The 12,209-nt window shown below is 46.3% G+C and overlaps 1 protein-coding gene across 2 annotated transcripts in view; it reads right to left on the reverse strand.

Moving 5' to 3' along the window:
• Positions 1-12,209, reverse strand: part of vps13b (vacuolar protein sorting 13 homolog B) — a 445,793-nt gene that overhangs the window by 271,478 nt on the left and 162,106 nt on the right. For both annotated transcript variants that reach the window (XM_080768430.1, XM_080768431.1), the window contains exons 20-21: positions 4,790-4,899; positions 346-490 (exon numbers count right to left, since the gene is read on the reverse strand). In XM_080768430.1, the coding sequence (XP_080624556.1) occupies positions 346-490; positions 4,790-4,899 (255 nt within the window). The remainder of the gene's footprint in view (positions 1-345; positions 491-4,789; positions 4,900-12,209) is intronic.

The raw sequence follows: 12,209 nt of genomic DNA on the forward strand, positions 1-12,209 counted from the left end.
TAACATGGATTAATTACATAGTAACAACTAGGGTTAAAAACTGTAGCCCGTTATTATTTCACTATTGAAATCAGAGATGCCTCTCGCGCAGACACTGTGGCAACAGAGAGTCCAAACTGTCACACGCTATAAGCACAATGTGATTGGAGGTTTCAAAGGAACAGCAATACTCAACCTTATAGAACCTAATCTGGGAACATACCGACAATTTAGATGTAACCCTATGATGCTGTCTGAAAGCAGAACTGTACAGTGTGTTAGATTGATACACATGCCATGTTATTGTAAGTTTGTGGTGAAGGATTTATTGAATCTATGATAACAGTTTGGGTTTGATAAGCATACCTGTGACAGTCTTGGTTTTGACCGGGCTGCTGGCGTAGTCTGAGGCCGGATTGGATGGCTGTTTGACCAATGGCGTGCTCCCCACAGACACTTCATCCTCTCGCCGCTTGGCCACAGGCAATGCCATGGGAACTGCCCCTGGAGCCTGCAATGACATCACAGCATGACTAAGCACCCATGAGGTCATGGGGAAGGTGGCAAAGAAACGTAGTTTTGAAAATTAAACAAACAAAATGGAACAAACAGTGATATCAGCATGTTTGAAATGTATTTTTTTGCTGTTAAATAGTTAGTAGTAGCTAAATTACTTCAGGTAGTTAAAACAAGCTCCTGATCATACAGTAACTATGGATGCACCAATATGGAATTTCTGTACAGAATCTGATATTATTTGACAGTTTCTTTCACTTTCTCTTTAAAAAGTCTTGTGCGCTGTTGAGTGGAGCTCAGCTTTTTCAAAGCAAAATGTTAGAAAGTCAAATGCTGCAGGCAATGCTCATTGGCAAACAAAACAGACCAAGTTCCAAATACTGAATACCAAGTCAAAGTCAATTCAAGTCTTCTTTTTTGTTGTTGAGAGAATAGAAGTTAAGACAATCAGAAGTCGTCACATTTGGGAATCAAGTCATGTGACTCAAGACTCTACATCCTAAATATTTAATATTTTTAATCAATCTACAAATTAATTCCCAAACTTTTAAGCGTAAGTGATCAGGAAACATTGGGCACAGTTAAATGGCAGTGAGAGAGAGAGAGAGAGAGAGAGAGAGAGACAGAAAGAGGGGGGTATGGTGGTCTCCAAGAGCAACAGGAGTCTGTGATGGCTGTCTATGTTTGTTTTGAGGGGCTGCCACACACACACACACACACACACACACACACACACACACACACACACACACACACACACACACACACACACTTCTAAAAACAGGATGTAATGTTGGTCTCTGAAATGAGGGAATACCCCTGGAATCAGCTAGCAGCAGAACAAATATGTGATGCAGCTGCGCAAGGCCACACCAAGGACTTGCGCAACAAGGCTGACCGCCCCACTGGAGGTGCTGTAGGGTGACCATGCCGTCTCAAATACTTCAGGGTTAGTTTTACACAGAGTGTACAAATGTACAGGTCCATTTGGCTAAATCTGGATACTGCTAGAGTTTGTGCACTCGAAAGCCAAACCACACCAAAGGGTCGGGTCGGGCCACACCAATGCAACTCAATGAGTAGCATTGGTGTGTGGGTGTTTACCTTAAAAAACGTTTTGTCCCGACCCTTTGGTGTGGTTTGGGCTCAACAGTCAAACAGTCCCTGCACACGTCTCAGGGATGAAAAACAATCCTGTTCAATGTCATGGATTTATCACCCCTAAATGTCAATTAAAGGCCATTTATAGTACCTTTATCGTTGCTTCATCTTTGCTGTCATTTTGTATTCCAGTATTTGTTAAAATGTACAGTATACGTTGGATCCTCCAGAGACATCCCAAAGGAAACACCAAATGCATTAAGGCAAAAACAAGCCATTGACTTCCTCCTTGCCAGACCCACGTGGTGTTGGAAAAGGCTTTACTTACTCATTGACCAATGCATGTAAACGCATTCCTTTTGTGAGGCTCTGATTGGCATTTGGCATGTGATGTCACAGCCACGCCCTGGCCGAGTTGCATCAAACCTGGATTCATGAGTGCACGTCTGAACACCAGATGTTGTTTTTAAAAAACACAGAGTATACTGTATGAATGCTTTGTAGATATAAAGAGCACAGGAAACTATCATGCATTAAAAGTAAATGAATCCACAAGACTGGCGTCATTTGCATTGTTGACCAATTTCTAAAATATTAGTGCAACTTTGACCCCTCTATCACATGGAACAATTTTTTGGGTGTAGTGATATGGACACAAAAAACATAGTTCCGTGTGATAGATGAGTCAAAGATTTATGAAAGTTGCAGAAATAGGTCAACAATACAAATGAAAGTTTTGTGAGTTAATTTACTTTAAATGCGTGGCCCCTAGTGCTTCCCACAAAATCAGAGCAGAACTCCCACCACGGGACTCGGGTTATCAATAAATACAGTTGCAACCACTATATTAATGGCAAGTATTTCATACAGCTTAAGTTCAGAAATTCTGAACTATCCCTTTAAGAACTGAGATGAAACTGTTTGCTGTATTATACCGCCAACCTTGCCGTCGGAAATGAATAACACATGTGAATAAAAATAATCAAACTGCAGTAGTAGCTTAATAGCTAATAGGACCCTCTCAGAAAATAACTATTAAACAAAACCAGAAAACACTGCACGAGTGGAAACACAATACATCCTATGATCACAGAATACACATACAGTTACCAAAGGGTCTAGTGGAGGCTGTGCACATGCAAGCAAGCTAGTATATACAGTGTACACATACGCACATGTGAGCGAAATACAAAGACTCACACATGACGATATATACACGCGTGGCATCCATGCATGCCATGCACACAACGCTCAGATACTGTATAGACATACAATATGAAGAGTTTGATGGTTCATGTGTTATTTGACATAATTACAGAAAATGCAGGAAGGCTTAAAAAAAGAAATAAAGACCAGGCTAAATATTATACATTTTGACTTGCACTGTACACTTCATGGAAAATATGTGCTTGGCCCACAATCTAATATTCATGCTAAGAGCAGGTACACCATATGAACAAATGACCATCATTCATTCCTAATGGATGACATAATGTGAGCTCTCACACACACACACACACACACACACACACACACACACACACACACACACACACACACACACACACACACACACACACACACACACACACACACACACACACACACACACACACACACACACACACACACACACACACACACACACACAGCCTCACAACTTCTCTCCTCTCTCTTCTCCTCTTACCTCTGCCCTCATCTCCCCCTCCCTCCCTCATCACTCCATTCCAAATTCTTTCTTCTTTTCTCCTTACTTTCCCTTAGTTTGATTTTTTCGCCTCCTCTCCCCTCCCATCCTTAACCTCAATTCATCTACAGTCTTCTCACCTCCTCCCCTGTCTCCTCATCACAAAAAACGTGACAAAGTTGTCAATGCTTACACTTTCAGCATTAAATGAATGACTTCACTTTGCTCGTCCTCATCTCATACAGTACCTCCACTCATGTCCTCATCACCCAGAGATCTCCTCTGTCCTTCACTGGCTGCAGTCTGGCCTTCATTTCAAGGCGTTGCCTAAACGAGCTAGGCCTTGACAAGGAGCCCTGACATGGGCTCTCTGCGCACACACACACACACACGCCATATGTCCACACAGAAGGACGGACGCACACACAAACGCACACGCATGTATTACATGCACACACAAACAAACTCTCCATGACAGACAGTCTTATGTATCCTTCACCCTGGCAGCAGTTCAACTAATAACATGTGCTTCTCTGCACAGCTAGGACCCCCAGTGACCCCAAGGCAGAGCTGAACCAGGGCCCAGGGCCCAACTCCCTGTCTACCTACTGCAATTAAGTCTCTGTGTCAGCCAGCTTCACTCATGCACTAAATATATGGCTAATGTACACACCCACATACATTATATACAGGCCCATGCATGTGCACGCACGCACACACACACACGCACATGCACAAACTGTGGGAGGCATGAAACAGATGAGTTTGCTGAAAGCAGCAACATTAAAAGTATTACAATATGATACTTTCATTTACTAAAGCAAGTATTTATAGAGCAGAACTACATGGCGAGAACCTGCACTATGTCCCAAGCAATCAGCGTGTGCGCATGTATGCGCGTGTGTGCGTGTGTGTGTGCACGCACACATGCACGCACGCATGCGCCAGCGAGTGCTCGCACACGTGCGTACACACACACACACACACAGTGCATTCAATGTCCATAACCATCACCATGACCCCTGTCAAATAAATAGAGAGAGACTGGATGGAAGACAGGGAGCAGAACACATGGAAAAAGGTAGCAGAGAGGGCGGGAATGAGGGAGGGAATTGGGGAGAGAGAAACAGAGGGAGAGGGGGGGAGGAGGAAGGGAGGTAGAAAGAGAGAGAACAGAAACGTAGCAGGGAGTGAGAGACAGAGAGATTGAGTGAGGTGGACACGAGAGGGAGTACGACAGTCTACAGGAGAAAGAGATGGAGACAGACAGACAGGTGTAGAAAGGGACAGACATCGTGAGGAGAGGGGCTTTGATTAGTGACCAAGTCACAGGAGTAGAAAGATGGAGAGAGAGAAAACCCATGGAGAGAACCAGGAGGAGAAGAGAGAAGATGGCACCGCAAGGAGGGTGACATGTTGGGTGCCATGATTTTCACAATGCATGGTCTCGTACATCTACAGTACGTAGGTGACAATAAAATCCCTTGAATCTCTACGATATCCTACCTGGTGCTGTTGCCTGTTGCTTCCTCTGTGTGGCTTGTGTAGAAGCCATGTGCAGAAGACTGGGTCCACATTGACTGCTATACCCTGGACAGTAACCAGCAACACAGCACCTACAGAGAGAGAGAGAGAGAGAGAGAGGGGGTGATATTCGAAGGTTCATTTCACAATATGACCATGTGCACAAGCAATATCTTTTATTACACTTTTCCCCCCAATTAGATATATCGTCCCCATTGAGTTGATCCAACTTTTAGCCCCCTAAACTTTGCAGCTGCCCATCTCCAGTGGCTCCAACTTTCTCATGTATCACAGCTTCAATAGCTTTTAGCAAACGAACTGACGTCAACATTGGCAGGAAAGCACAAACAACAAGCTATCAAATGCCTAATCAAAGTCAATTTAATCACACAAGGGGCTTTTGTGTGACAGCCAACTCTGCATCACGTTTGTCAATATCAAACTTCACAGCGCAAAAAAAATGGTAAGCCAAAGGAACACTGATGAAGTGATGTGGGATTACCAATGCCGAAACTATGCGGCGTGTTAGAAAAAAAAATGCTGTTTTGCTTCGAGATACGGCGATATGGATCGACGCAATCCATCGCTTCTAATAACAAGTAATGGAGAGTGACTTGAACAAATCTCCTCAGATTGGGTGTCTTACAGTTACCCTGCATCCTAATGACCCGCCTGTGGGTATCGGGCCTGTTCCTGCTTTCACAGTGACGAGGGGGGGAGCGGCACAGTTTGTTTCATTTGCGCCGTTCAAAGTAGTGTTGCGCCAAGCCAAGAATAACATTTTCTTTTGATAGATTTCTATGAAACGTGAGATGTACTCTGGGGTTTTGGTTTACTCTTAAATAATAATCTTTACCAACAATAAGCGGGGCCCTGAGGTAATGCATTAGGATCCTATCAATAATGACTCCCATGCCTGGAGGATTAGAGCGGGGTCCCTGGCGTGCCGTGGAATGTCCCGGCATGGCCATGGGAGGACGCTTCGGCTCTACCGGGACTTTCAGAAGGTTTTACGGGGCTTTATAAGAAGAAGGCCTGGTCTTCTGTTTCAAGCCCTGTGGCCATGCGGCATAGGGAGGGATGTGTGTGTGTGTGTGTGTGTGTGTGTGTGTGTGTGTGTGTGCGCATGCGTGTATCACCTCTGACAGGGCTTGATTGCATTGCACCACCAAGGACACCTAACGGTTCCCTGGCGGCATTGACGTAGCATAAGCGCGATTATTCTCCCACTCTTTCTCTCTCTGACACGCACACGCACGCACGCACACACACACACACACACACACACACACACACACACACACACACACACACACACACACACACACACACACACACACACACACACACACACACACACACACACACACACACACACACACACACACACACACACACACACACACACACACACACACACACACACACACACACACACACACACACACACACACACACACACACACACACACACACACACACACACACACACACTTTTGTTACACCAGCTCTCCAGCTTGGCACAGTTCGCTCCCTCCTCCATCATTCCCTGTGAACAATGCAAATAAAACGGCCCTAATTTGCTCCACTTTTACAACGCTGTGTGATTTGTGGCCCCTGAGCCTCAGCACAGTACTACTACGGTGTGAAATGTGTCCATGTTTCTGCATGTGTGTGTGTGCGTGCACAGAAATGCAAGTGTAAGTGGTGTGAAATAAGTGTGTGGGTGGGTGTTGAATGTGCTGCGTAGTATGTGTGTCTATGCATGTACTGTGTGTGTGTGTGTGTGTGTGTGTGTGTGTGTGTGTGTGTGTTGCTGTGGCCGCTGGACTGTATGAACACACAGAGTTGCTAAGCATTATTCTCCAGATGCTGTTTCATCTCGTGCCACTCATGTTGTAACACTGATTACTGAATCCAATCTGATGAGCGAGACACTTTATTTCTCATTGGATGAAGTCAAACTGACTGGCATAGCGCTACATGGCCCCTCCCTCCTCTGCTCTTTTTTTCTTTTCCTTCTACTCCTCCATTCCTCAATATTCTCTCCATCTCTCTCCACCTCCAGCCCTCCACACCCTCCCACCTCCTCGCCTATAGCATTCTCTCCCTTTCCCCTCCTTCAATTCATCATGCCATATTTTCTCCACCCTCCCCCCGCCCCTGTCTTGCTCCCTTTGCTTACCCTCTCCGTCTCCTCATCGTCTCCCTCGCTATCTGTCTCTCTGTCCCAATCTCTTCTTTCTCCACATCCTTCGATCGCTTCTCCAAAGTGTACCCCACCCTCCAAGCCCTCCCCCCTCTCTTCCCTCATCTGTCTCCTTCCCCTCCATCGCTCCCTCCTACTGAGGAGGGAATCATAACCTCAACCCTGTGGCTTGAACTCCTACACCACACTGTGGCTGCTTAATAGGCCTTGGCTGTGGCTACGGTGCAGGGGCCCCAGTGTGAGCGTTTACCCATAGCCCAACACGGTGTCGAACAGCGCAGGATCTGGTTGGCTGGGAATGGGCTGGGAATCTATTTGATAGATTCACTCTAAATAGTGTTCTCGTGAGTCACACCTACAATGCAGCAAGCTCAGCATAAATGAGTCACAGTGTAATAATACAATAATATTTAGATGAGTGAGTGAGTTATTACTGAGGTAAATTTGCAGGGGGGGGATATAAAAATGATGCATAATAGTCTATAGCTGCCAGGCTGTGGATATTGTACAGCACCAGTAAGTATTGTGGCATTATTATTCTGCAAAGCGAGCCAATAGTAAATAATTGAGAAACCAAGTTAAGTAATGTATATTAGTAATTAAGGAGGGTAAGTCATAATATGAGTGATAATATACAACAATAACTAAAATAATAATGTGAATAAATAAAGTTATGCAGGCGGAGTCAGTGTATTGGTGGTGTTTTGAGTGTACTGACAGCCGGTTTCATATAGATGGATGTTTGTTTGCCTTCTGCTAATGACGGCAGCCATTACCTAGCAGACACATGTCAACACTATACAAAAAACCTCCCGCCATAGTGTGATCATCTCAGAGAAATTATCCTCAAAACAGCAACGAGGCTTTTTCTTCATCACCTCTTTCTTTCTCTCTCTAGTACCATTCTGCCGGCATGGCTTTTGCCCTGCTCCCCTCGCTAGCTAACAGCAGCAGTGACGAGGCTAAGGGCCCCAACCAATCCGTCTCCAAAAGGAGAAATATGGGGGTGTTAACCGTGTTGCTGTAAGAAGGGGGTACCACTGCCCGCCTGTGTCCTCGTTTCATCTCTGTGTTGACACTAGCGTCTTAAGAGTGACATGTCCTTTGAGAGGTGTAGTGGGGTGGGACGGCATGGCGTGCTACGGGCCGACCTCGGGAGCGTGCTGCAGTGTTGTTCTTCTCTGCCCTGACAGGCCGCTATATGGGTAATTACAGAAAAGTGATGACAACGATAACAAAGGTGTTTTTCTTACTTCCTAAGTAATTCTATAAAAAAAACAGCAGGAGAGAGAAAGAGAGAGAGACCACGGCAGCCGGGCCCTTAAAGTACACACAAACACAGATGCTTGAACAGACGTGGGCGAAAAAGGGACAGACATTTCTGCACAAATGAAGACACGCACACACGCACGCACGCGCACACACACACACACACACACACACACACACACACACACACACACACACACACACACACACACACACACACACACACACACACACACACACACACACACACACACACACACACACACACACACACACACACACACACACACACACACACACACACACACACACACACACACACACACACACCTTGACTCAGCTTGAATCACTGGACCCGTTAATGTGTTTTGACGTTGATGTTTTTTTTTAAGCTGAAGACCAGTGCAGTTGAAAGAGACCACGAGGCTGCTGGTGTTTGTGGCTGAGTCTGGGCTTCAGGGACAAGACCCTGAAGCCCCATCCCTCACAATACATATATCGGTTAGTGTTATGTTAAGGTATCTGTCTTTTACAACAGCACAACATCTCTTCCGTAACTGCAACTGCAAAAAAATAAAAGAATAGAGGGTCTATACTAGCGGCATGCATGGCTTCCCGGTGTAGTGAGTCCTTGGAGGCCAGTCTGAAGCCACGTGAAGCTCCATGTTTGGATTGGCTGACCCCTTCAATGCCATGCTATAAATATATTATGCAAACTACTGTTGCAGTAGGCTACTGCAGTGACACCATCAAGACCACGCCAGTCATCGGCTGGGGGACATATGTACATACAGGGGGCATACAGAAAAGGTCTATTATAGACGGCTGACTGCCTCTGTGCCATGTCATAAAAAGTCAGGTCAAACATTGACCATATACATGGCAGCCATTTTGCTCTCATGTCATACCTGGGGGTGGGGGGGGGGGAACGCTCCTCTCTGATTATGACGTCAAGGGAAAAAAGTGACAGTTAGCAATAGTGATGAAGCTGCCGGGGTGATTAGTCAAACACAAAGTCAACACACAATGATACTTGTGAGCTGATTAGGGCTATGTAGGTCACAACCCCACGACCACAGGCTGTGACCCCACCATTAGAGTGCTAGACAAGAGCCAAGAGAGAGGGAAGGGAGGGGGCATTGAGAGAGAGAGAGAGAGAGAGAGAGAGAGAGAGAACTTGTTCTAGCTGGCTAATCCCCTCCTCAGAATCGGTTCATTGTTGGCTGCAAGGCAACCTGGGGACCCTGCGTCCAGGGTTCTCCAACAGAAAATAAATAAATATAGCCCAGCCCGCGTCAGCCAGATGACTTCTGACAGGTTTGGTTAATTTCGAAGCCAAGTAGCAAAACAAAACATTACGCCAGTGTGCAGGGCCTACGCTGCCTTTAATTGCTTTTCCGATGAGCTCATGACTTGAAGGTGTCCTGGAGCGGGCCGCACAACCCGACAGGTGTTCTGCTGGTGTGTGCGCATGTGTGTGTGTTTGTGTGTGTGTGTGTGTGTGTGTGTGTGTGTGTGGGGAGCTGTTGACACCACTGGAAAGGGTCTCAGCTGTGCGTGGGTGGGAGGGTGTGTGTGTGTGTGTGTGCGCGCGCGTGTAAGTGTGCTCTTATGGGCATTCATGTGGGTAAGATAAAAGTGTGTCTATATGTGACATTGACATTGTAAACATGGTAACTATGTGTGTGTGTATTCCGGCACGCAGTTCTTTGAATAACCATTGGCATGATCATCACACTGATCACACACACACACACACACGAGCGTACATGGCCCTGCCTTGTTGTAACCCAGCAGCCCAGGGGCAGATCCGCCACAGGAGCCCAGGGGCTCAGGAAGGACACAGGCACGTTTGACTGGAAACAGACCCTGGCCTACGGAAAGCCTGCTCTCACTCCGGGGCAGCGCGCCTCCTAGGTTAGCTCTCTTTACATAGCTGTACTCTGCTGTAGACTGCCCTGCTGTAGCTCTCCATGTGGATCTGTGTTACATTTGTGTGTGTGTGTGTGTGTGTGTGTGTGTGTGCGTGTGCGTGCGTACGTGCGTGTGTGTGTGTGACCAAAGCGTGGTAGCTCGAGGCCGATAGGCCAGGCCCACCTCATAAAGCAGGACTATATAGCAATGGGTACAGTAACACACAGGAAGTAGTGTGAAGTATGATGTAATCAAGGAGAAGTTAGTAAACGGATAGAGAGAGAGAGAGAGAGAGAGAGAGAGAGAGAAGAGGGGGGGAGAGAGAGAGAGAGAGAGAGAGAGAGAGAAGAGGGAGAAAGGGGGGGGGGATACCAAGAGAAAGTACACAACAGATACTGTTGGAGATACGTGTTCATAGACAACATATGGGAACAGTGGATAGTGAGAAAGAAAAAGCATTTTCAGAAGTCAAACTGCTAATCTGACAAGTGAGCAGCCCTCAGCGCCTGTCAGTAGATCTGTGTGATTCATGTGTGTGTGTGTGTGTGTGTGTGTGTGTGTGTGCGTGCGTGCGCGCACACTGCACACCTGCATATTTCCCTGAATATGTGTACATGCACATATGTATTTTGCATCAATGACACACTTGTGAACTTGCGTGTATGTGTGTGTGTGTGTGTGTGTGTGTGTGTGTGAAAAGAGTGTGTGCACGTAGTGTGAGCTCAGAGGGCTGTGCCTCATCCACAGAGACAGAAAAAGACACATTCATCCCAAATTCCCATCGCCGGGGCTCCTTCCTTCCCATCTGCTGGTGACTCATGTTTGTTATCTGTGGACGCCATGAATTATTCAGAACAACGTTCCCATCCAGACCACGGCTCTGACCTCCACAGGCAACCAGGGCAGTCACAGTGGAACCAAGGGAGCTAAAGCTGGAGCTTGAAGAGAGGATAGAAAGGCATGAGAAAGAGTAGCTACAGTACAACATGACTTAACCCATTTCACAATGTGAGGTGTCGTGAGCTTGTAGATCTGCTATTTTCACAATTAGTTGAGAGCGTGTATACAGTATTTTGCATTTCAACCTGCACTGCGCAAAAATCTTGAAATACGGATGTGTATATTACAGGAAACTCCCGTTAAACCTTCCAACAAACTCCCGAATTGTACCATCACACGTGTATATTACTGTGTACCATCACACCTGTATATTACTGTGAGGTTTACCATCACACCTGTATATTACTGTGAGGTTTACGGGCTAAATACAATGCCCATAATTGCCCGTTAACTCCTTTTTTCACGCAGTGCTGTGTGTGTGTGTTTCTGTGCATGTGAGCCTGTGCATTATAGTGTACACGTGCCTGTGCACGCGTGGCTGTGCGTATGCTGCAGCCGTATACAGCTGTGGTGGGGCCATGCTATCAGGCTCCAGATGTTGATAAGAGGCTCCATGGTCGTCTATATCCCCACGTCCACTTGATTCCTCGCCCTCATAAATCTGCATTAGCTCCCCTGGCGTTGAAAAGCCAAACAGACGCAAGCACAATCACTCCCTGTGCCACGGCTGAAACCCAAGCAGCCCCGACACAGATTGCAATTTCAGCTGTTATCTATTCTCTTATCCTCTCTCTCTCTCTCTCTCGTATACTCATATACATACACACACACACACACACACACACACACACACACACACACACGTACACACACACACACACACACACACACACACACACACAACTCGTATGGAAACTTGCTCTTAATGGAAATCACATTGGAGGAAAAAAGCTCAAAGTCACTACCAAATGACCTGGCCCTTGTCAGCGAGATAGCTCGCGCTCCGTTCTTAATGAGAGACAAAACAGACGCGGCCTGATTGCATTAATGATACCGTTGGTTACAGTATCCATCACGGACACACGCTGCACCGTGTGAACTCCGAGCGAGCCAGCAGACCCCAGTGTAAAACGAGGAGAACAGGAGAGACACATCTGAGATCATTAAATA

The sequence above is a fragment of the Protomyctophum bolini genome (assembly GCF_963924005.1).
Source record: "Protomyctophum bolini genome assembly, chromosome: 7".
NCBI classification, from domain to species: Eukaryota; Metazoa; Chordata; class Actinopteri; order Myctophiformes; family Myctophidae; genus Protomyctophum; species Protomyctophum bolini.